Source organism: Lissotriton vulgaris, chromosome 9 (genome assembly GCF_964263255.1).
Source record: "Lissotriton vulgaris chromosome 9, aLisVul1.2, whole genome shotgun sequence".
NCBI classification, from domain to species: Eukaryota; Metazoa; Chordata; class Amphibia; order Caudata; family Salamandridae; genus Lissotriton; species Lissotriton vulgaris.
The window spans coordinates 146,496,166-146,521,995 of record NC_141697.1 but is presented as its reverse complement, the minus strand read 5'-3'; the positions used below and the strand labels follow the sequence as shown (position 1 = coordinate 146,521,995).

Here is a 25,830-nt window from a genome sequence, read left to right as displayed (position 1 = left end):
GATGATCAGCGGATGGGGCGGTGCTTTCGGCTCATTCCTATTCCCATGGAGTTTGTGCCAGAAGATCGGCCTGGTTGCGCCTTACATGGCTGAAGCCGGATGCCCAGCATCGGATTCTGAATCTCCCCTTTTCGGGTTCCGCCCTCTTCGGGGAACACGCGGACGAAGAAATGACCCGAATGAAGACTGAGCTGGACACGGTGAAAGCGGTGGACTTGGAGAAGAAGAAGGAGTTCAAGCGCCGCTTCAAGTCCAACAAGGGGAGAGGGGCCCAACAGAGGGTTCAAACCCCTCAGTGGTCGCAGAACAACGCTCAGGGAAAACCCCAGTTTCGTGGTAAGCCCAGCAGGGGCAGAGGGGGCCACCAGCAGTCCTCCAACGCCCCGAGAGGAGGAAAGGCCTGAACAGTGGCTTCCTCTGACTCCGTTGCCCACTCCAGTGGGAGGAAGTGCATCACAACACCTGGAAGAGTGGGTCAGCATCACAAGAGATCAGTGGGTGCTGAATATACTGCGAAATGGTTACAGGATACGTTTCCGTGCTCTTCCAAAGAGCATCCCTCCGAAGTGCTCTTGCCCTCACCAACTGAGCTTGCTCCGACGAGAGGTGACGATCTTGCTGCAGAAAAGAGCGATAGAAGAAGTTCCTCGCGCTCTAAGAGGCAAAGGAGTTTACTCCAGATATTTCCTTGTCCCCAAGAAAGATCAGGAGGACAAGTTCAGACCCATACTCGACCTACGACTCCTAAACAAGGTTATCGTCAAGGAAAAGTTCTGCATGTTGGCGCTTCACCAAATATGTCCTCATCTACAAGCCGGAGATTGGATGTGTTCGGTGGATCTACAAGATGCGTACTTTCACATCCCGATTGCGCAGCAACATCGAAAGTACCTGAGGTTTGTCGTGGGGCACAAACACTACCAGTACAAGGTGTTACCCTTCGGTCTCAAGTCCGCACCACGAGTCTTCACCAAATGCATGGCGGTGGTGGCGGCTTTTCTTCACAAGAAGGGTCTCTTCGTTTACCCATATCTGGACGACTGGCTCCTGAAGGGTCCATCCCCGGTACGGGTAACACAAGATCTGCATCTGTGCCTGCAACAGCTTCACAGGCTCGGCCTCCATGTGAACCTGGAGAAGTCAGTCCTGCAGCCTACGCAATCCATCCACTACCTAGGCTCCGTTCTGGACACAAGCGTGGGAAGAGCGTTTCCTTCGGTGGAGAGACTTTCTTCCATGAACCTGAAGTGCGGGATTCTGCTGGAGTCTCGTCCTCCAACAGCACGACAGGTGGCGTCTCTGCTGGGTTCCATGGCGTCCTGCATTTTTCTCATCCCACACGCCAGGCTGAGAATGCGTCCTCTGCAACAGGCCCTGGAGGATCAATGGGACCAGGCAACAGGTCGTTGGGAGGACCATATCCATCTTTCCCAGGCGACAAAAGAGTCCGTCAGATGGTGGACTCGGAGACACAATGTGATGGTGGGAGTGCCGTTTCATCAACCCATTCCGTCCCTATCTATAGTGACAGATGCCTCCCTGCACGGCTGGGGAGCACACATGGGTCCGCTTCAGATTCAAGGCCGGTGGTCTGCGCAGGAGCAGACATACCACATCAACATGCTGGAACTCAGAGCGGTATTCCTGGCTCTCAAAGCTTACCTGCCAGCGATCACATCCAACTCAGTCCTGGTTCAGACGGACAATACGACAACCATGCTCTATCTGAACAAACAAGGAGGCACAAAATCTCGCCCACTGTCTCGAGAGGCTCAGACAATATGGCATTGGCTCCTCGCTCGAGGTCTCACAGTGGTGGCGGTACATCTTCCGGGCGAGTTGAACGTCAAAGCAGACGCACTCAGCAGGCACTTCGAAGATCAGCCAGACTGGGTGCTAAACGAAGAAGTAGTAGAAGAGCTTTTTCGTTGCTGGGGGCGTCCGTCCATAGACTTGTTTGCAGACGACGAAAACACCAAGTGCCACGCCTTCGCGTCCAGGTTCCACAGACCAGGGACGCTGGGGAACGCTCTTCTGTTGGATTGGGCAGGGATGTTCGCGTACGCGTTTCCTCCCCTGGCTCTGATCCCGAGAGTGGTGTCCAAGCTCCTCAGGACGAACATGGAGATGATCCTGATTGCTCCAGACTGGCCTTGGCAGTGGTGGTATCCGGACCTTCTACATCTGTCTGTGTGTCCACACAAACGACTCCCTTGCAGACCAGACCTGTTGAGCAAAATGAACGGGAGGATAATGCATCCCAACCTCCCTTCATTGAACCTAACAGCATGGCTCCTGAGGTCCTGCAATACGGACATTTGAACCTGCCTCCAGGCTGCATGAGCATTTTGAGGGAGGCTAAGAGGCCGTCCACGAGGGCATCCTATGCCTTCAAGTGGAAAAGGTTTTACTTGTGGTGTAGGGATCATCATTTGGATCCTATTAAAGGGCAGGAGGACGTCATCTTACCATACCTCCTTTCCCTCGCAACGGCTGGTTTGAAGTACGCTTCCATTAGAGTACATTTGTCAGCTATTGTGGCCTATAGGAAGTCCCCTGACCAGGTGTCTTTCTTTCAAGTTCCGGTGGTCAAGGATTTCCTTCAGGGTTTGAAGAAAGTGTATCCCCCTGTGCGCAATCCTTCTCCTCCGTGGGAATTAAACCTGGTTCTATCTCGGTTAATGTCTCCCCCTTTCGAGCCCATCCACAAGGCTTCCTTACAACATCTCTCTTGGAAGGCAGCCTTTTTGGTGGCGATTACCTCTGCACGCAGGGTCAGTGAGATACAGGCTCTCTGTGCAAAGGAACCTTAAACGGTATTCCACCATAACAGGGTAGTTCTAAGGGCTCACCCTTCTTTCTTGCCTAAGGTCATCTCTGATTTTCATATAAATCAGTCTATTTCCCTCCCTTCCTTTTTTCCAAGTCCGACGACCCCGGCTGAGCGGTCACTTCACTCCTTAGATCTTAAAAGAGTGCTGAAGTTTTATTTGGAAAAGACTAAAGGGATTAGGAAAACGGACCAACTGTTTGTGAACTATGGTGCAATGAGAACTGGCTTTCCAGCGGCAAAGAGGTCCATTTCCAGGTGGATTGTCTCTTGCATTAAGTTGGCCTATCAACTAGCAGGGAAACCTTTGTTGATGTCTCCGAAAGCGCATTCCACTAGAGGGAAGGCGGCTACAGTGGCTTTCTTGCATGACGTTCCCATGTCAGAAATATGCAAGGCCGCGACCTGGAAATCAGTGCATACTTTTACGAGGCATTACTGCCTCGACTCTGATTCCAGGACTGACACTCAAGTAGGGCAAGCCTCCTTGAGGAATCTGTTTGGGTAGTCTGTTTTGTCTACTCAAGCTTATTGATGAGATTTCTGTCTTATCTTTCCTTTGCCCGCAGAGATGAGGAGAGGCTCGCTATTCTATTCTAATGCTTATGACTATTGATGAGGATCCCCTGGAAGAGAAGGATTAGTTACTTACCTGTAATCCTAGTTCTCTTCCAGGGGTATCCTCATCAAAGTCATAAGCAACCCTCCCGCTCCCCGGGCAAAAAATACTCGTTCATAAGGAGATATTGTTGACCTAAGTGTTATTGGGTTTGGTTTTCAGTCTCCGAAAAGAACAACTGGCCTAACTGCCACTCCTGAGGCATGATGGGATTCAGGGGGTCATGAGTGCCTTAAAGGCACAGTGTCAGTTTTTTGTTATTTAGCTACAGGTTAGCTTTTCAGTCTGGTTAGACTGTGTGTTTGCAATGCAGCCTGGGAGCTTCCTATGCTTCCAGTGAGTTCTGAGAATTTCTACTGCTTTATGAGCATTAAAACAATTCCTAAACAAACTTTGGTGTTGTTTTCTCCTGTTTCTAATGCTTATTATTCATGTATGGTGGAAATTCTTCACAGCATATTTCAGCTCTAATGTGATTTGGCTGCTATTGCTTGTTTTTTATATATATATTATTTATATATATATGTGTATTTATATGTGGGGCACATATAATATAGTGTTTCCAGGGTCCCGCACATAGGCGGGAATATTCTAATGCTTATGACTTTGATGAGGATACCCCTGGAAGAGAACTAGGATTACAGGTAAGTAACTAATCCTTCCCTGAGGAGGCTGATCCTTTCCTAGAGTCTGGTGGGAGGGAGATTTCTCTTCCTCCTCAATGCTCTCTGTCTGAGTGGAGTGATCCATTGTTTCAGGCTTCACAACACTATCTGTTTGAGTGGAGGCTGAGACCATTACAGCCTTGCCAACCTTTTCAGGAGGGCACTCAGTTTGTGTTTGGGCTGGGACTGTCAGAGCCCTCCTATCCTGTTCTGGGAAGTCTGTCTGAGCCTGGGCAGTGGTTACCACTGTCCTTCCAACCTTTTCAGGGAGGACTGGTTCTTGGACTGGGGCTGTAGCTATTACTGCCCCACTAACCTTTCTGGATAGGCCTATCATCCTGGAGTGGGTTTCTTGCTCCACCTCAGCCCATGCTGAGAGTTCCAGGTCATTCCCCAGTAAGCAATCTACAGGTAGGTTGTCTGCCACTGCCACTCTCATGGGCCCTGTGACATTACCCCAGCTGAGCTTGACTACTGCCATGGGATGCCTTCTTTTCACTCCATGAATGTCTGTCACCTGATAAGTAAAACCAGGGGTCAGTTGAGCAGAGGGGACCAGATGGTCAATCACCATGGTGATGCTGGCCCCTGTGTCTCTGAATGCCTCAACTTTCTGACCATTGACTAGGAGCTCTTGTCTATACTTTCCCAAAATGTGGGGACCAGTAGTGAAGTTGGCAAACCCCATGCCAGTCTCACAGACAAGAGTGTTGTTAGGGGACCTGGCTAGGCCATAGTCCTCCTGGTTTCCCAAAGTAATGCCCACTATATTCTTGGGGGCACTCCCACCACCTGGGGGGTTACCACTAGTGGTAACAGGAGGTCTGGGAGTATTACCTGGGGGTATGTTTTCCTTATTGCCATTTTTAGGGCAACTGGCATCACTTTTGTAATGGCCCACCTGTTTACAGGTATGACAATAAGGTTTCTTCTGTTCTGAAGGAGTGTTCTGGGACCCACCACCCTGGTTGGAGTTCTGGGGCCCTTGGGAAGTCTTCTCTGTGGATTTATCCCCACCCTTCTCTTGAGGCTTGGTTGATTCCTTCTTTTGGTCACCACCCTGGTTCTTAGGCCTGACCCTGGTTCTGACCCATTTGTCTGCCCTCTTACCCAATTCCTGTGGAGAGGTCAGATCAGAGTCTACCAGGTGCTGGTGTAATAACTGGTTCTGACAATTACTTAAGATTTGCTCCCTCATAATTAGATTGTACAATCCTTTAAAATCAGTAACCTTACTACCCAGTAGCCAGCCTTCAAAAGCCTTAGTGGCACAATCAACAAAGTCAGTCCAATCCTGGGACTGAGTTTTCTGGGTGTCTCTGAACATCATCCTGTACTGTTCAGTGGTTAAACCAAACCCATCAACCAGTGTATTCTTCAGGACTTGGTAATTGTTAGCATCCTCAACTCTAGTAGTGAGCTTATCTCTACCTTTACCTTCAAAGGAGAGCCACAAGATAGCTGCCCACTGACTCTGGGGAACACCCTGCACAGTGCAGGCCCTCTCCAAAGCAGTAATTCATTTGTGGATGTCATCCCCTTCTTTAAAGGGGGGCACTATCTTATTCAGGTGCTTTGTATCAAAACTCCTTTCCCTATTGCTAGGTATATTGCTGCCACCAGTGGGTTTTAACCCACTCAATTCTTGCTCTCTAGCAAAGGCAAGTCTTTCTTTGGCCAAGGCAAGTTCTTCCCTTTCAATCCTCAGATTGACTTCCCTTTCCTTGGCTTCATATATTCTCCTCTGAGGGGAGGTCATCCTCCTCAGAGCAGAGGTCTGAGAGCCATTGGTTTGAATGGATCTGTTAGAGCCTCTTGATAGAGACCTAACTCGTCCACTCCCAATGTTAAGCTGGCCTGAGAGGGGTCCCAGGGGTCCCCTAGTACCATTCTCATGCCTGCTTAAGTTGGACCTGGTTAGTCTGCTGACTTCTACCTGTCCCTTGTCTGCCTCATCCCCTGACAACTCATCCTCATCCTCATCCTCAGCATCATCTGCCTCCTGGAGGGGATGGTCATGGTTATCAAAGGGACCCTGTAAGGAGGGCATACTCCCATCTGGATTAGAAGGGTCTGGGTTACCAGCCCTCCTGGCATCATAAGTCTCTAAGAGACCAATCAGAAAGGGAATTGTGGGGTTAGACCGCTGTTTTAGTTTCCTGGAGGTACACACTTGTCTCATCTCCTGGAAGCTAAGAGCAGCATATCTGGAAGTAGTGACCTGTGGAGGGTCCACTGACACAAGGGGAGACTCAGAGTTTCCTCCTTTGTCTGACATGCTGATTCTAGTGTGGTGTAAGTGATGCACCTACCTACACTATGTGTTTGCCTACTGATCCCTTGCTAAGAGTTGCAGCCAAGGTGTGCTAAGCCTTGAGGAGCTACAACAGCTGGTTCAGTAGAACTCAGAGTATTCTAAGCTAAGTTATATGTACCTGAAGTACTTATGTGATCTTTCAACAAGATATTCTTAGGATACGTGTGGTAAAACAGCAAGCTCAAATCCCACCGCTGCCACCAATGTGAGAAGTTGGCCTGATATGCAGTGCTCACTATTCTAGTGGACACTATGTATCAGTCCAGACAACCCTTATTGATGATTGCTTGTAAGTCAACCTTATAGACCAGCTATCCTAGTAGCGTGGATACGAGCAGTCTAAGGCTAAAGACTCGAGAGGGCGTGTTAAGCCAGCTGTTATACCACACATATACCTCTTGAACACCAAGTGAAAGGACACCACACAAGTGTTATGAAAATAAACAGTGTATTTATTAAAATCACAACAGCCCTGTACTCTTTATGAGGGCAGGGTACTAAGCACAAAACAAAACTCTTACGAAAATACTTAAGTTAGCACAGTATATACAAATGCCCGAGGGGCACGGAAAACCATATACTCTGAAAGTGGAATGCAAAATTACTAGCAGGTAAGTACAGTACTAATAGGCTTTGGAATCGCTAGGACTTGACTATAGAATCGTTAGATTACTTCTAGGAGGCCCAGGGGACTCGGGTGCAGAGTGTGCACTCTCAAGCGTGATGCGGGACAAAGTCTATGGTAGCTAGATTTCACAGAGTTAGTGTTCTCGGGCGAACCCGACCTGGTGGGAGGAAAACGAAAGTGGATTCTGACCCTTGGATAGTGAGGCTATGCTGGGGCACCGAAATGCCGAAGTTACCTAGCCCAGGGGCTGCAGCTGCATAGGTCCCAAAAGACGTCGGGAATCCTCGTAGACGGACCAGGAGCCTGGAAGAAAGATGCTGGCAGGCGACCAGTGAAGAGAGTTCGGAGTGATCCAAGCCTGGATCTTGAAGATGGACGGTACCTGAAAGCAGAGGGGACCAAGTTCGTGACTACTAGCCATTAGTCAGGTGGCACCAGGAGGGCACCGGATGGTAGTCACCTCGACTAGGTGTGTGGGCGACGCTGTGCTCTGCAGATCTCACGGACCAGGAGGCGTTGTCGGCGACCAGGATGGAGGAGCGAGCTGTCCCACGATGGATGAAGCGGTCGGCGTCGCTGGACCCAGGATTGGGCAACAAAGCCTTGGCTAATTCAAGCCCAAGCGGTGGACTTAAAATGGCGTCTGGAGTGGACCAGGAGGGTCCGGGGTGCTCCTCTTTTGGAAGGGAGCAAGGGCCAGTCTGGAGCAACCAGACCAGCAGCAGTGATGTCGTCGGGCGTCGTTAAGAAGGCCACAAGCCAGCCGGCTAGTAGCCAAACAACGCGGTGAGCAGCAAAAAGCAGAAGGGCCCCACGCAGATCGTGGAGATGCTGGAGGGCTGATCTTCGGTGCTGGAGCTGCTCAGGGTCGGGGCTTCTCGGACCCCAAAGCACTCACCAGAGGGTTACTCGGCGGGCTTGCTGTAAAGAAGTCGTGCAGTCTTGGCGATAGTCGGTCCCTCGAGGTCTCGTCGCACTCACGGTTCTCAGCTTGGCTGTAGAGGTGAGGAGAGGTCAGAGGTGCCAGGGAAGCCGGGTCTCGTTGAGCTGTGTCGTCGGATTCCTGAGGAAGGACTTGCAGCAGACCGCAGTGTTCTTAAGATGGTGCCTGCGGATGCAGGGTGACTACTCCTTAGTCACAAGGGAGAATCTTGAAGAAGAAATCTTGAAGTCCTTTTGCAGAAAGTCGTGTCTTGATTCCAAAGATGATCTAATTTGAACAGGGGGCCCGCTCCTATCTTTATACTAAGAAAAGGGGCTGACCCGGTGACTACGTCCTGCCTATGGGTGGGACTAGGAAGGGCGGTGGTTACACCCCTCTCCCATGCCGGACTTTCCCCAGGCCAGGGGCTGGTGTGCCCCTGGAACTGGTTCTGACCGGCCTATGCGTAGTGAGCACCGGGGTGCCACTCAGCAGTCACCTTCCTGTAAAGCCCTGCCTACCCAGGATACACAAAACCCTGTCTGGGATGGTGCTAGCACCGCCCCTGACAGGAAACCCTTTGTCCAGGCTCCCCTCGCTGGAAGGATTCCCAGCTGCAGGGGGTTAGACTCGTGTCTGTGGTGACAGCATCCATTTTGTGGAGCTGAGGCTTCGTTTAACTTTAACCGGGGTTCACGGTTACATACATGTCGTGTCCCTCTAGAAGGGTGGAATGCTAACCCCGTCGCCAGAATTGGCGAGGGGTTAGTATTCCAATTCGTATGACACCTTACTCGACATGTTTTGATAAAGCACTACCAAAGAAAGCATTTAACCGCGAGGATTATAATGCACTTAAGAGTATATGGTATGCGTTATCATGGAACAGCTATTAGGACTTGGTTCCGCAAGCTGCAGACAGGCTCAGCTCATGCCAGAGCACCGTCTCACATGATTCCAAGCACTCTGCCTTCAGGATTGTTAAGGCCTGCCATAGGAGTGACTGATAGGAATCTGTGTGTCCATTTTTAGGGTTAGATATAGGTATACTATATCTAAAGCAAAGGGTAATTACACCACCTTGCCCCAGCTGTCGTGCAGCCAGTTGTGTCAGATTTAGATGGCCATCCAGGGGTGGCATAATACATGCTTCAGCCCCTGGTAGGCCCTGGGTACACCTATGCCCTGAGTTACAGGGTCTGATAAGGTGGCCCAGTACCTATTGGAAATGTACCTAAGGTACATGGAATCCATTTTACAGAGAGAGCAGTAGGCCTGGGGTCCTGATTGGCAGGGTCCCAGGTCGACTATGTCAGAAACCAGCTAAAACACAGGGCAAAAAGTTGGGGGCAACCATAGTCAGGAGGTACCTTCCTACACTGTGCAACTTGAAGTATTTTCTTAAGAGTTTTGTATTGTGCTTAGCTCCCTGACTCATAAAGAGTTCAGGGTAGACTTGTTATCAATAAAAATCCTTTATTTTCATAACAACTTGTGTACTGTCCTTTCACTTGGTGTTCAAGGGGTATATGTGATGGTATAACAGCTGGCTTAACACGCCCTCTAGAGTTTAGCCTAAAGACTGCTCTTGTCCATGCTACTAGGATAGCTGGTCTATAAGGTTGACTTACAACCAATCATCAATAAGGGTCGTTTGGTATGATACACAGTGATCACTAGAATAGTGAGCACTATATATCAGGCAACTTCTCACAGCCATCATACACAAGAACACCATCCGTATCATGACCAGCTCCGACGACACCTTCACCGCCGCCGAACACCTCCACTTCGAGATACACACCGACCCCAAGACCACACCCAGAGGCACCCTCATCTACAGACCCCCGGGACTACGTACACAATTCAGCGAAGACATCACAGACTTCATCAGCCCGCACGCCCTCCCCTCCGCTGACTACATCCTCCTAGGGGACCTCAACTTCCACCTGGAGAAAAACAAGGACAGCAACACCACCACCCTGCTGGACAACCTCGCCAACCTCGGTCTCAAGCAACTGGTGAACACCCCCACCCACTACGCCGAAATACACAACGGCTTCGGCGCACCCAACCACCGAACCAACGCCCCCCACCTCCACCCTTTGCGCCTGGACCCCGGTCAGCACCGAAGACACCACCCGCCCGATGAACACCATCCACTCCGGATCCCCAACCGACCCCTGCCCCCACCACGTCTTCAACAAGGCCGACTCCATCATCGCACTCCAACTTTTGGACGTCATCAACGTCTCCTTCCACACCGCCACCTTCCCGGAAAGCTGGAAGCACGCCGAGCTCAGCGCCCTCCTGAAGAAACCAACAGCGGACCCAACCGACCTCAAGAACTTCCGCCCCATCTCGCACCTCCCTTTTTCTGCCAAAGTCATCGAGAAGACCGTCAACAGACAGCTTGCCGACTTCCTTGAGACGAACGGATCCCTCGCAGTCCGGCTTCCGAGCCAACCACAGCACCGAGACCGCCCTCATCGCAGCCACTGACGACATCAGATCCCTGCTCGACAACGGGGAAACAGCAGCCCTCATCTTCCTGGACCTCTCCGCAGCGTTCGACACGGTCTGCCACCGCACCCTAGTGCAGCGCCTCGGCAACATCGGAATCCAAGAAAAGGCACTGGAGTGGATCATCTCGTTCCTCGCCCGAAGAACCCAGAGTCCGCCTCCCCCGTTCAGATACGAGGCCACCGAAGTCATCTGCGGCATACCACAGGGATCATCGCTCGGCCCCACCCTCTTCAACTTCTACATGAGCCCCCTGCAGCCATCGCACGTCAACACAACCTCAACATCATCTCCTACGCCGACGACACCCAGCTGATCCTCTCCCTCACCAACGACCCAGCCACCGCCAGAACCAGCCTATACGAAGGGATGAAAGACGTCGCCGAGTGGATGAAGAACAGCCGCCTGAAACTGAACTCAGACAAGACGGAAGTCCTCATCGAGGGATCATCTTCATCCGCATCGGACGACTCCTGGTGGCCCCCTGCCCTGGGCACCACTCCCAAGCCAACGGATCACGCACGCAACCTGGGCTTCATCCTGGACTCCTCCCTCTTGATGACCAGACAAGTCAACGCCGTCTCATCATCGTACTTCAACACCCTGCGCATGCTCCGAAAGATCTTCCGTTGGATCCCCACCGAAACCAGGAAGACGGTCACCCAGTCTCTCGTCACCAGCCGACTGGACTACGGAAACACCCTCTACGCCAAAACCACAGCCAAACTTCAGAAAAGACTCCAACGCATCCAGAACGCCTCCGCACAACGCGTCCTGGACATCCCCCGACACAGCCATTTCTCCGGCCACCTGAGAGACCTGCACTGGCTCCCAGTCAGCAAGAGGATCACGTTCAGACTCCTCACCCACGCACACAAGGCTCTCCACGACCTGGGCCCCAAGTACCTCAACAACCGCCTGACCTTCTACACGCCCACCCGCCAGCTACTGTCGACCAGCCTCGCCCTCGCCGCCGTTCCACGCATCCGCAGAGCCACCGCAGGTGGAAGATCCTTCTCCTACCTGGCAGCCAAAACATGGAACTCCCTCCCCGTCCACCTTCGGCTAACCCAGGACCATCTCTCCTTCAGGAAGCAACTCAAGACCTGGCTTTTCGAGCAGTAACGGACCGCTCTCCCACTGCGCCTTGAGACCCTTCCGGGTGTGCAGTGCGCTATACAAATGTCTTGATTGATTGATTGATTGAGGCGCAGGAGGTCGCCGTCGAGGCGCAGGAGGTCACCGTCGAGGCGAAGGAGATCGCCGTCGAGGCGAAGGAGGTCGCCGTCGAGGCGAAGGCACTCGCCGTCGAGGCAGAGAAGGTCGACGCCGAGGAGAAGACGCTCGCCGTCCTGTCGCTGTTCTTCGACGCCGAAGAGACGTGGAAAGAAGGTGTTAAAGAAGCGGATGATTTTTGGGGCTGTCTCCGGATATAAATTAAACCTGAATAAAACGCAAATTATCGTAAATTATAAACCTAGTGTTCCAGTCATGGGCACTTGCCACACTGCCACTTATTTAAGCATTAAAATGACATCTAATATTAGGGACATTAAGACACTTAATTATGATTCTTCATTAAGAGATACTGCAAAGTTACTTAAGAAATGGCATAAGATCCCCTTGAACCTGCTAGGACGAATAAATCTCATCAAAATGAATATTTTACCTAAATTTCTGTATTTATTTAGGTCTATCCCTCTTTTTGTTAATAATTTCTTCTTTAAAAAATTAGATGGTATCCTTGGTAGCTTTATATGGGGTTATAAAAAAAACGCAGAGCACTCTCTTCTTTGAAGCTACCTTTTAGTAAAGGAGGTCTAAATTTCCCCGACTTTAAATACTATTTTTATGCTTCTTTTCTGGGCCGAATCCGTAGTCTTTATAACTCCAGCAATCCGTATTACTTTCACCAATTTGTTAGGATCTAACTCCATACAATTCCTTGCAAGAACTAACGACCTGAATTACTATAAGAGAGTGAGGTTCAAGACCGCTAAAGATGCGGTTCGAATATGGAATATAATAATGGCTATTGATAATACTTCATTTTTCCATCCTAATCTAATACTTTGGAATAATCCTGGATTACCTGGTATTTTTAGTGATTCTGTTGGAAAAATATGGGCTGACTTGGGTATAACCAAGCTGGGTGACTTATATGGCTCAATGGGCTTTTTAGAGTTTGAAACATTAAGAGTATTGTATAAACTACCCAAAAATATGCAATTTAAATATATACAGATACGTAATTTTTTGATTGGCAAAATGAAACTTAAGGATATAGTAGACTCAGATATTTGGGTATGTATATATGGAAGAGGGGGAAAAAACAAATCGATAATCAGCTTGAGCTATAAATGTTTTACTCAATTTAAAACTGATGATTGTCCTAAGTTGGCGCAAAGATGGGCATCTAAACTAGGTGTGGATATATCACCGAACAACATTTCTTCCTTTTTAAATAATATTGACAAGCTTGTTCACTCATCTAGTTTAAAATTGCAAGCCTACAAGACTGTTTGCCAGTTGTATTATACTCCGCTACAAATCTCTAGATGGACCGGTAATAATGTTTCAAACGATCGCATACAATGTCCGAAATGCAATTTATTGGCGGCTGACCTAGAGCATGTGATTGTCTCATGTCCTACTTTACGTATTTTTTGGGCAAATTTAGAAGATATTATGAAGCAGAAACGATTGATCTCTGTCCCATTATCATCAGAGATGATACTGTTAGGACTGCAACCAACTACCGCTCCATTTAAAGATTTGCTTTTTATTTTGCTATCATGTGCTAGATTGATTATTGCAAGGGTATGGATATACCACCCCACGTTGCTGAGTGGTGGTTTTTGGTGAATGAAATATATGATATGGAATTTGCTTTGGCCAAAAAAAGAGGGGATCGATCACTAAAGAAAATAGATTAAATTTGCGGAACTCTTTTTCCAGGATAGATTTGATGTTTATGCTAATAACTAAGTAATTGTGCCTTTTGCATTTTGTTTTGCTTGCTTTTTCTTACTTTTTTTTCTTTTACGGATATGGAATGTTTCTTTTTTTCCTTTTCTTTTCTCCTTCTTTGTATTTCCTGATTTCTATATTTGTTACACGTACAATTAGTTAAATGACTCATTTGTGTAATTTTCAATTGCCTGTGTTACCAATAAATTTTTTTTTAAAAAAAGCTTTCACATAGTATGTAATGAATCACTTCATTTAGAAACCTCTATTTAAAAATATCTGTATTATTCAAAGCTAAGGCATAGAGATATTGCGTAACTAATTAAACAAGCATTCTTTCCAATTGTAAGAAAATGGCAAACGTACTTTATGGACTCATCAGTCTGTCTCTTCTCCCTATAGCAATATGCGATACTGAGCCTGAGGAGCCTATCAGAAAAAGTTTCTCAATTTGGGAAAAAGGAGAAAGTGATGAAGATCCAGAACCAATTTACATTCCCAAACCATCAGTCAGTGAACCTGCCCACTTGGGTACACTAGAGTACACATCATCTACCAGAAGCAAACCTGGACGCATTTACACCCCAAAACCGAATCCTGTGGTAAGAAAAAAAGGAACAGTATTTTCTGTTCTGTAAGGAGTTTACCAGTGTTCAGTTAAGACTTAAAGTATGATACAGTGGTATTGGCCTCTGTAAGCCACCAGGATCCTTGTATATTGTTATAGAACATGCTCCACGGTCAATAAGAGCACGGTAACTGTTTTAAGTTTGAGCGCACAGCAGGTAAAGGAATGTATACAGATACAATGTTCAAATATGGTGCTCCAGATGAAACAAGTCGGTTACCACAACAAGATCAAAAGTGCTATCAAGATAGCTCAAGCAATGCAATAATTTTCATCGAGCACTCCGAGTCCACAAAATCTTTTTCAAGTAAAGTAGTTTGTCTTTAATCTTGGTACGTTTCAATTTCCATCTTTATTGAAAACATTCTTCAAACATTCTTCAACATAAGTGCAGCCAACACGTGTTTCGTCTGGTCTAATCTGACCAAGGACTTCCTCAGGGCTGCAACCCAAACAGAGTACAACATCAACATCACCATTACATCCTTATTTTGCCCTGACAAGAATAGTTTAAAATTTAACCAAATATCAAAGGGACACATCCCTGAACACACTAGTGCTCAAAAGTAAGAGAATAGATCACAGTTCTGCTCACCACCAAGTTCAAGCTTGAGACACCCAGGTAAAATGATCTTATTAAGTGGGATATGTAGCCTCCACTTAATTGTTAGTTCTATATCAGGTAAATGTAGTTAAATACAGTAGGTTAATATAAAGTAAAAAGATGCGACCAAGCTACAAGGCTTCCTACCTATATCTCTCCACGTTGCTCAATTCAACTTCCCAAAGATAATCCTATACTGGTATTGCACTTCGCGTCTGTAATATTATGTTCGAGGCATATGGGCTGCAGATGGTACATTTATGAATAGATCGCCATCTGGTGTTGGGCTCGGATGATTGCACTTGTTTTTCTCTTGGAGAAGTCTTTTGTCGTCACAAGACTGGTGACTCCTCCTTTGGGTGCTAGTGCGCATGGGCATCGGCTCCATCCTTAGATTGTTTTTTTCCGCCATCGGGTTCGGATGAGGATCGAAGCGCTCCAGATCGACTTCGAGAAGAAGTGATATTTCGGCGCGTATTCCCTTTCCAATTCGACGGTATTGTTATCGAACGCGATTTCATTTCCATTCCAACGCGTTTCGACTCCAAAAATAAACATTTTCTTCTACGTTGACGAGACCGGGAGGCCTTTCTCGACGTAGTCCAGCCCGGAGTCCATGGAAAGGACTCCATTTAAGAGATGTCCAACTTGTGGTGCTAAGTTCCCACACAAGGACCTACACGAGGTGTGCAACCTCTTCCTATCGCCTGAACACGAATCCAGGGACTGCGAAGCCTGCGCGGCATTCTCCTCCAAGTCGACGATTAGAAACCGTCGAGCCCGAAGACACGAGGTTTCAAGAATGCAGTTGGAGGCAATCCTGGAGCTGTTCGAGGCCCAGCACCTCGAAGAAGAGGAACATGAAGACGAATCAGGGTCGGAAGTGGACGAGTCTGACGTCGAAGAAATCGACGTGCAACAAACCGTGAGTGACGACGTCCCCTTACCAAAAAACCGACCCCGTGTAGTACCGACCCCTGTCAGACTACCGAAGAAAGTTTCCGGCGCCCCGCCTTCGGGCCCGGCAACGAAACTGAAACAGAAACAGAAACTCTCAGCCTCCCACCATGTCGGATCCGAGAAACGGTCGACATCGACATAGACACCGAAGCTCAATACAAAGGAAAGCTCTGCATCGAAACATTCCATGTCGAAACCGAAACATGCTTCGACGTCCAAGACTTACTCAACACCGAAAAAATCGGAATCGAGCAAATTCTCGGTGCCGAAAACACAGAACACTGACGGTCAGAAGCAAAGGCACCTTTCGGAACCAAGAACTTCGGTACCGACACAGGAGCAGCAGACAGATCCAAAACAAGACTTTGTTTATCTATCCGCAAACTGGCAAAGAGGTGACAAAATCACCGAAAAAGAGGAAGAATGAACAGCTAGATGACAAAGCTCTTCCTCCTAAAAAGAGAACAATGGGGACAAATACAACTCCTCCCCTATCTCCTCGGCCTAGAGACACACCCTCTTCTCCTATTCCTCACACTATGCCAGCTATTCCTCCACCTTCTACACCAAGACCATCTACACCTCAAACAGATGTAGACAGTGATACAGGGGAGGGAGAACCTCATGGGGATGACGACACTGTCCCAGATGAGGAAGACCCATGGGAGAATTATGATTCAGGGTCAGATGATAACGACCCAGAATTATACCCCTCAAAACCTTCACCACCTGATGATAATACAGGTTTTGTACAGCTGATTAATAGGGCAGCAAAATACCATAAGGTAGATTTACATACGGAACCTCAAATAGAGGATTTCCTTTTAGAAACGCTACCTGCTGCACAAAGAACATCAGGAACACTACCTATGCTAAAGGGTCTTCTCAATCACACAGCCGACATATTCAAAGACCCTGTGAGGGCTAGGGTATTAAACCCAAGAATTGAAGGCAGCCCCAAAGGACCCAATATTTATCAAGGGACAGGTACCTCTGGACTCGCTTGTAGTCACAAACGCTCGTAAAAGAGCAAACTCATTATCTACAGGAGAAGCTCGTGCTCCTGATAAGGAGTCCAAGCTAATAGATGCATCAGGCAAAAGAGTAGCATCCCAAGCAGCAAACAGCTGGCGCATAGCTAATACACAAGCGCTACTTGCACGCTATGATAGAGCGCATTATGATGAGTTAGAAAAACTCATCACACATCTCCCTAAGGAACATCAAACAAGGGCAGACCAGCTTATACAGGAAGGGAAGATAATAACCAACACTGCCATTAAGTGCGCCTTAGACGCGTCAGACACTGCAGCAAGATCCATCAACACCAGTATCATGTTAAGAAGACATGCATGGCTTAGGGTATCAGGGTTCAAACAAGAAGTACAAACATCTTTATTGAACCAACCTTTTGATCAAAAAACACTTTTCGGCTCAGGTACAGATGAGAGTTTAGAAAAGATGAAAAAAAGACACAAACGGCTAAATCAATGGGAGCATTACAACAGCCCACTCAAAGGGGTTCCTTTCGTAGGTCCACCTATAGAGGGGGGTCAAAGAATACAGGCACAAGCCAGCAATCTACCTCTTTTCCACCAACATCAGCCTGAGGTCATTCAAGAGCCAGTTACAGAGGTAACAACAACAAGGGTAGAGGTCGCGGAAATAATAACAACCGCAGCTCCCCAACCCCAAAACAGTGACTTAATACAACTCCCCCCAGACCATATAACACCGGTCGGGGGGACGTTTATCACAGTTCCTACCTGTCTGGGAAAACATCACGTCAAACAGGTGGGTGAGACAAATTATCCAACATGGTTATTGCCTAGAACTCACAGCTACCCCACCAAATATCCCCCCAGACAGCGTTCAATGAGTCAAGATCATCTGACATTGTTAAAACAGGAAGTACTATCACTGCTACAAAAGCATGCTATAGAGAAGGTTCCAAAACATCAGCAAGGGACAGGAGCATACTCTCTATACTTCCTAATTCCCCAAAAAGACGGGTCTCTAAGACCAATTTTAGACCTCAGACCTCTCAATGCATACATAAACTCTGAACATTTCCACATGGTCACGCTCCAACAAGTACTTCCTTTACTGAAGAAAGGGGACTTTCTTTCTACACTGGATCTAAAAGACGTTTACTTTCACATCCCAATTCACAAAGCCCACAGAAAATACCTCCGGTTTGTAGTAGAAGGACAACATTATCAGTTCAAAGTCCTTCCGTTTGGGGTCACAACAGTACCAAGGGTGTTCACAAAATGCCTAGCAGTAGTTGCAGCACACCTAAGAAGACAACAAATACATGTCTTCCCTTACTTGGACGATTGGCGAATAAAAGCCAAGTCGCAGGAAGAATGTCTTCAAAACACACACAAGACCATTCAATTGCTGCACCAGCTAGGGTTTACGGTGAACTACACAAAATCCCACCTACAACCAAACAAGGTTGAACAATATCTAGGGGCTACTATAGACACAGAAAAAGCCAAAGTATACCCCAATCCAATCAGGATCCAAACAATGATCATGTTGATCCAAAAATTTCAACCACAACACTCACTAACAGCTCGAGTGTTCATGCAGCTGTTAGGGATGATGTCCCCTGCATACTGCTAATACCATATGCCAGACTACAAATGCGTCCACTGCAAGAGTGTCTAGCGACACAGTGGAATCAGGCTCAAGGTCAGATTACAGATCTGGTGTTGGTAGACGACCGCACACATCGCTTTCTGAAGTGGTGGAACACAACAAACATTTCCAAGGGGCGGTCGTTCCTAGAACCGATTCCACAAGTGATACTAACAGCGGAATCATCGCTCACCGGATGGGGAGCGCATATGGAGAAATATACAGTGCAGGGAAAATAGAGTGTACAGCAAAAAAGACTGCACATCAATTATCTGGAACTACTAGCAGTGTTTCAAGCATTAAAAGCTTTTCAAATGCAAATCCTCAACAAAGCAGTCCTAATCAGAACAGACCACATGACTGCAATGTATTACATTCGAAAACAGGGGGGGACACACTCTCTCCAACTATCCAGACTAGCACAGGACATTTGGAGATGGGCCATTCCTCAAAAGATCTATCTGTTAGCCGAACACCTACCAGGAGTTCAAAATCAGATAGCAGACATCCTAAGCAGAGAGTCAGAACAAATACACGAATGGGAACTGCACAAGCAAATACTGCAGCCATTCTTCCAAAGATGGGGACAACCAGAGATAGATCTCTTTGCCACTCATCAGAATGCAAAATGCCAAAACTTCGCATCCAAGTACCCACACCACCTGCCCCAGGGCAATGCGTTATGGATAAATTGGTCCAACAAATTTGCTTACGCTTTTCCCCCTCTCCCACTAATTCCATTAGTGGTTCGGAAACTGCAACAACATTCAATGACAATGATACTAGTAGCACCCACGTGGGCAAGACAGCGCTTGCTGATCTATTGCCCGCCTGGACCCTCCAAAGAATTCAGAATAGCTCTCATGGATGCCATAGGGCCTCTAGCCATGAGGGCTGCCAACTTCAGCATTTTGGGGGACTTGAATTTGCATCTCGATAATCCTCATGATGTGGATATAGGCAGTTTACTGGCGGATCCTGAGTCCTTCCAGCAATGCCAATTGGTGCTGGGGCCTACTCACTCTACAGATCACCTGCTGGATCCTGTTTTTACCAACGTGGCCCTCCTGACGGTTCACCCCCCCTACACTCTTCATTGGTCGGATCATTATCTTATAGTGATGGCACTCTCTGGGGTGGTACCGACGAGCAGGATGCTTCATAAACCTGTACGTAGGCGCCCTTGGAACAAACTTGATGCTGTGCATTTTCAAGAGCTTCTCTCCTCTACCAAGTCTTCCAGCTGACTGTGATTTGGCTGATAAATCTATGTCCGTCTGGATCTCTGATGCGCTTGATCACCTCGTCCCAGTAAAATGGACAAAAGGTTGCAGCACCAGATCTAGCCCCTGGTAGAACACCAAGCTTGCTTCCTTGCGTAAAGAGTGTGAGAGGCTGGAGAGAGCATGGAGAAGGAACTATGACCCACATTTGAAAAAGCTTTATGGTGTAGCTTTTAAGCAATGCCATGGGTCTATCCAAGCGGAACGGGCCACCTATTATGCGGAGGAGATCAATTGCAGCACTAATCCATCGAAAAGTATCTTCTCGATTACTGAAAGCGCTACAATCCTCTACAGCCCTGACTGCAACCCCTTGTCATCTAATGATCAATGTAATGTCCTGCCCTGGCCTCCTTCTTTGTGGAGAAGATCTACCAATCTTTCCCCCAGGCTGCATCAGTTCCCACCCCCATGGCCCGGCCCCCCACCTCATACTTGCTGACTACTCTCCCTGCCATCTCTAACGAGAAGCTCTGTTCTTTGCAGGAAGGTCAAGTCTGGTTCCCCTTCTGACCCTCTGAAGCCGGCCTATGCGTTAAGAATTCTGCCTGTGCTCATCTCCCGGTGTGCCATTTGATCAATCTTTTCCCCTTTCACAGCGTCTGTGACTTGCACTTGGAAGCATGCTAAAGTGGTTCCCCTATTAAAGAAACCTAACTTGGATGCTACTAACTTGGAGAGTTTCCGCCCCATCTGCCATCTGCCCTTGGTCTCGAAAATGTCTCAGGTCCACATCAATACTATCCTGACGGAATATCTTCTAGACCCATCTCAGAATGGATTCCGTCTTGGTCACAGCACGGAATCCGCTCTTCTTGCGGTCACTGAAAAGCTAAGATGGGCCTTCGATGCCGGTCGTACGTCAGCACTGATTCTGCTTGATCGCAGTGCCGCGTTTGACACGGTCTCCCATCAGATCCTACTCAGGCGCTTGGAGGAGGCAGGCATAGCAGACTACGCCCTGGATTGGTTCTCCTCCTTTTTGTCTAGACGGTCTTCCCAGTTGACTGCCCCTCCTTTTTCATCTAGAGTCTATGCAATCAAGCTGGGGGTTCCTCAGGGTTCGGCTTTGACCCCCACCCTGTTCAATCTGTATATGCAACCACTGACAGCCGTGGCTAGCAGTGGTGTCTTATGCAGATGATACCCAGTTGGTAGTCACCCTCACCGACGACGCTACTCGAGACGCTTGCAAGTTTCGCAGCGATCCCGAGGTTGTCGCTGGGTGGATGACTGCCAACTGTTTACAGCTTAACGCTAGTAAGTCTGAGGTTTAGTTGGTAGGGAGAGACCCAGAGTTGTGGTGGGAACATTGGTGACCTGCCGCATTGGGGTTAGCACCCGCCCCGAAACAGGCGTTCAAGAACCTGGGGTCTTGTTTGACACTGCCCTTAACTTTAGAACTCAAACTAAAAAGGTGACTGGAACGAGCTTTGTGCTGCAATGGCGGTTTAAACCCCTTCTGGGCTTCTTCGATCCCTCAGTCAGGCAGTTTGTCGTCCAGGCTTTGATTTTGTCCAGACTGGACTATACAAGCTTCCTCTACATCGGGGTTAATCAGACTGAGATTATCAGACTTCAAAGGGTCCAGAACGCAGCAGCCCGAGCGCTCCTTGGCTCGCCAAGGCGTTGTCCTATTTTGAATGCAATACATCGCCTTCATTGGCTGGCTGTTACTAGGCATATTGAATTCAAGGCCCTCTGTATCACCTTTAAAATCCTCAACTCCTCTTCGCCCAGCATTTCGTCAAATCTGCACTCTTTCTATACTCCCGCCTACTCCACTCTATGGGGCAGAATTTGGCGGTTGTCCCTAGGGTGAGGAGGGCTTGTGCTGGTGCCCCCTCTTTTCGGGTGCTGTCTTCTAGACTCTGGAATTCCCTTCCCATTTCCAGTCGCAGTCTACAGCTTTATCTGCCCTTCCATAAAGCTATTAAAACGTTTTTGTTCCCTTCGTTATAAGTTGTTCTGTTGTCTACCAGCGGCACTAATCTGGTTTCAGCGCCGGGACGCCCCTTTGCTGGGGCAGCCGTGCGCTTTACAAATCCGCTTTAACCTAACCTTTGTTTACAAGGAGCAAAGCCTTAAATGGGTGATAAAGCTTCTCCTCTCCCTTAACAATAGCAATAAACAGAATATAATACTCTGCTTGTCTTCAGGTATGGTTTATGACAAACAGTTTGTGTGTTTGTTTCAGAAAAAGGTATTCAATCAATGGCAGCATGCAAGGGTTTAAGTTTGTGTAGTAAGGTAAGATTATATTGAAGAGGCCTGGTGATTATTAGTGTTCCCTGTGTACTTTTAACATGCAACCCTTGTGAAGTAGTAAACTTTGTTTTTTCTCATGTAAGTTTAAATGTACTGTGATTAAACGTGTGAATATGTTTATTCGCTCAGATGCTCTAAAACACTTTGTTCATGTTATTGTTCTCAACTGTAGTGCATAGATAGATATATATTTATTCATGCTTGTAGCATGAGTGGCTGTAGCTACACATGCTCTGTATACTCCTGCCTATTTGCAGATTGTTTTTCTTTGAAGAAGTCTGGGGTCACAAGACCTGTTGTGACTCCACACCTGGTTCACAATGAACCAACACACTGGGTTCACCTCAGATTGTTTTCTTCTGCCATCGGGCTCAGACATGGAGAATGCTGCTCTGGGATTGATGTCTTAACTGGTGCTCTTACTCCTGTGTTCCAGTTACTCACCCTTCTAACCCAACATTGATCACAGTGCTACTTCTCCACCGAAAGCAACTGCACATAACACCAGACTTCAGATCCGATGGTCACTGACCTGTACACCTCAACACTCCACAGGTTCAAGGTGCCATCCTCAACTAGCCTTGAGTTTTCATTGAAGCTTCTTGCAGGATGCACCTAGAGGAAAGGTATGGAAAGTATATCCTTCCAATTCTGCCGTAGATGTAATACCAAATTACCCTGGAGTGACCCTCAGGAGGTCTCCAACCACTGACTTTCCCAGTCCACGTAGAGACTTCCTGCAAAGCGGAAGAGGAAACTAGGCTCTTCAACATTCTTGTCTGACAGACAGATGAAAGGCTAGAGGCCATCTTCTCTGAAGGCTCTGACATTGAAGTGGAGGTCTAGTTCTTCTAGCCAGTGGCGCAGCGCACACCGGTCGAACTTATTTCGACTCCACCAGGTCAGTCGCCCTTCGATGGTGACTGAGCACAACTCCTGTGGGAGTCTGGCATCGAGCCCCAAACAGCATAAGCCTTAAGTTTCGCTCCACCAACCAGGATACCCTGGACTCAGGCTGGCCCAATATCTACAAAGACCCCGTCCAAAGGCTCCGTGCTGCGCTTAAATGCCACCAAGCCAAAATTGATGCCAAAAGCTTCTTCATTTCCTGAGCTTGCTCTGAAGCGCCCCACGAAGTCATACACCACGGAAGGGACGATCTTAGCGAAGCTATCAGAAGTCCAGGATTTAAAGCAGAAGCTTTCATCTATCCAAACATAGTCAAAATTCTTACAAAACTTCTGGCTCTAGGACCCATCTGGATCCAGAAAAAACAAACCAGCTGACTTTCAGAGACTAGATCTCACCAGGCCACCAACTCCCACAAGGGGCAGAGATTCAGAAACTAACCCCATGCTTTTACCACCATTGCCGCCCACACTTCCTACTCCAATACCGCCTCATGAACTCTCTTCCATCTGAGTCAAACGTTTGATTTGATTTTTAGCTTTTATATAGCGCACGGTTGACCGAGGGCGTGTAGACGCTTGTACCAGCAAGTTCAGTTATGTGCCGAAGGAACTCTAGAGACCTAGGGCCATATGTAGAAAGCCAAATTGCGTTTGCAAACTCTGAAATTCTCAGAATTTCAGCGTTTGCGGTCGCAAATTGGGCATTGTGCCAAGTAGCATACAAAAACCCACTCCCAAAATAAGGAATCGCAAAATTTGCGATTCCCTATTTTGCGCATGCATTTAAGGAATCCCAAATTGCGATTCCTTAAATGCATGTAGGAAACACCCAAGTTGTGCGATTTTGGCTTAAGGAATCGGAAATTACCACCAACTTCAGGTTGCAGTTAATTTGCGATTTCTTTGAAAAATTCACTTTTTTGCATTTTTTCAAAGTGCCATGTGGCACACATACATGTCCTTAGCGAATGTATGTGCGCCACATGTGCACACATGCCTATTTCAGGGGTGCAACAGGGTGTCCTATTGACACCCTTGCAATCTTGAAATTGCATTCTCAATTTGTGATTCGCAAATAAGGAATATGTAGGATTCGCAAAATATTTTTCTAATCCTACCTACATTGCGTTTTGCGATTCTCCAATTGCTATTCCCTAAAAACCGCAATTTGAGAATCGCAAAAAACGTTTTACCTACATATGTCCCCTAGTTAATTGTCAAAGAGCCAGTTTTTAATGATTTCCTAAACACTAACAGTGTAGGACTGTTCTTTATGCTGACTGTAAGTGAGTTCCATGTTTTGAACGTCCCTAACAGAAAGCTCCTTCCGCCCCATCTTGGTTTCCTGACCCGTAGGGTTTGTAAGAGTTTATTGTGAGCCGATCTTAGATTTCTGGAAGGCGCATACCAGATCAGATGCTTCTTAAGAAATTGAGGACCAGCACCATGCAGGATCTTAAATGCTAGTCATTGGGATTTGAACTTGATCCTTTTTTAACCTGGGAGCCAGTGCTGAGTTCTAAGACAGTGGGAGACTGGGGATGTCCAGCAAAAATCGTGCGGCTGCATTTTGGAGGCTCTGTAGCTTCTGCAGTAACTGTGTTTGGATTCCCATGTACAAGGCATTACCATAATCCAGTCTGGACAGCGCTAGAGCTGTTGCCAGCGTTTTCAGTGAATCGCGCTGGATAAAAGGACGGAACTTCCAGATCATTTTTAGAATTAAAAAGATAGAAGAGGTGAGTGTTTTGATCTGGTTCTTAAAAGTTAATTTATCATCAAAGATAAAACCTACGGTTTTCGCCTTCTGCACTGGAGCGGGAAGTTCTTCTAGACAAGAAGGCTACCATCTGGGTGACCAGAGGGAGATATCTGTACCCAACAGTAGAACATCACTTTTTTTGCCGTTAAGTTATAGGCTGTTAGATCTCATCTCATCCACTAGTTTAGCTTTGTCATGCAGATGTTGAAGCAGTCCGCAGTTTCTTCAGCGTTGCTTGACACCGAGACCACAAGTTGGGTGTCATCCATGTATGATACCACTGAGAAGCCATGGTGTCCGCTGACTGTGGCTATCAGAGACACATAAAGATTAAAGAGCATAGGGATCAGTGACGAACCCTGTGGCACCCTGCAGGGAAGTTAAAATTGCTCGGACGCAAATACTCCCGACTTTAATGATTGAACTCTGTCTGAGAGAAATGATGTCAGCAACGTAAGGGCTGAGTCTATGAGTACCATGCCAGAGAGCCTTTTGGCTAACTCTTCATGATTCACTGTGTCAAAGGTTGCCAATAGATCTAACAGGATGAAGGTTGCGTTACCCCTGGCGTCCAGTATAGCTCTCAGTTCTTCCGCTGCCATGACCAGGGCTGTCTCGGTGTCGTGCCCCTCCCGGAATCTGTATTGTGAAGGGTCTAGAAGGTCTGCGGCAGAGATGAGTGCTGTAAGCTGTAGGTTTAATATTTTTTCCGGTACCTCTTCCGGGAAGGGTATTCTGGCAATAGGTCTATATCTGCTAGATCAAGATTGGGTGTTTTTAGGAGTGGAAGAATCAATGTAATTTTCCAGGCATCAAAAAAAGTGTCTGAATGAATTATCTCCTTGTAAATCACTGTTAGTTGTTCACCAACTGTACCAGGTGCAATGTTTTAGGAGGACAGGGGTCGGAAGGGGCCTCTGAATTGGAAGACTTTACCATCTGGATGATCTGCTCTTTAGAAGGGGGAGAGAAAGACTTAAACACATATGGAGGGGGAGGAGCAATGACTGCTAGAGTTCTCATATGTTATCTCATCATCTGTGAAGAATTTTTACACTGTCTTTATCTCTACAAAATTGAACCAATAGGTTACAGAATTCAGCACTACTTTCCTCCCTTGGTGGCTCAGGGGATTTGATTAGACTTTTAAATGTAGAAAAAAGCTCTCTGCTGGAGTTTTTTGCTTGTAAAATGTTTGGTGAGAAGTATTTACTTTTTTCTTCAATTTTTTGTTGTTAGCCAGTGGCTGAGCATATTGTGATTTTAACGTGGGGGTCGTAATTTGTTCTCCACA

General features: G+C 47.4%; 1 protein-coding gene across 1 annotated transcript in view; it reads left to right on the top strand.

Annotated features, from left to right (window-relative positions):
- Positions 1 to 25,830, top strand: part of MGA (MAX dimerization protein MGA) — a 734,728-nt gene that overhangs the window by 261,782 nt on the left and 447,116 nt on the right. Inside the window, exon 10 of the mRNA XM_086937233.1 lies at positions 13,877 to 14,076. Coding sequence (XP_086793359.1) covers positions 13,877 to 14,076 — 200 coding nt within the window. The remainder of the gene's footprint in view (positions 1 to 13,876; positions 14,077 to 25,830) is intronic.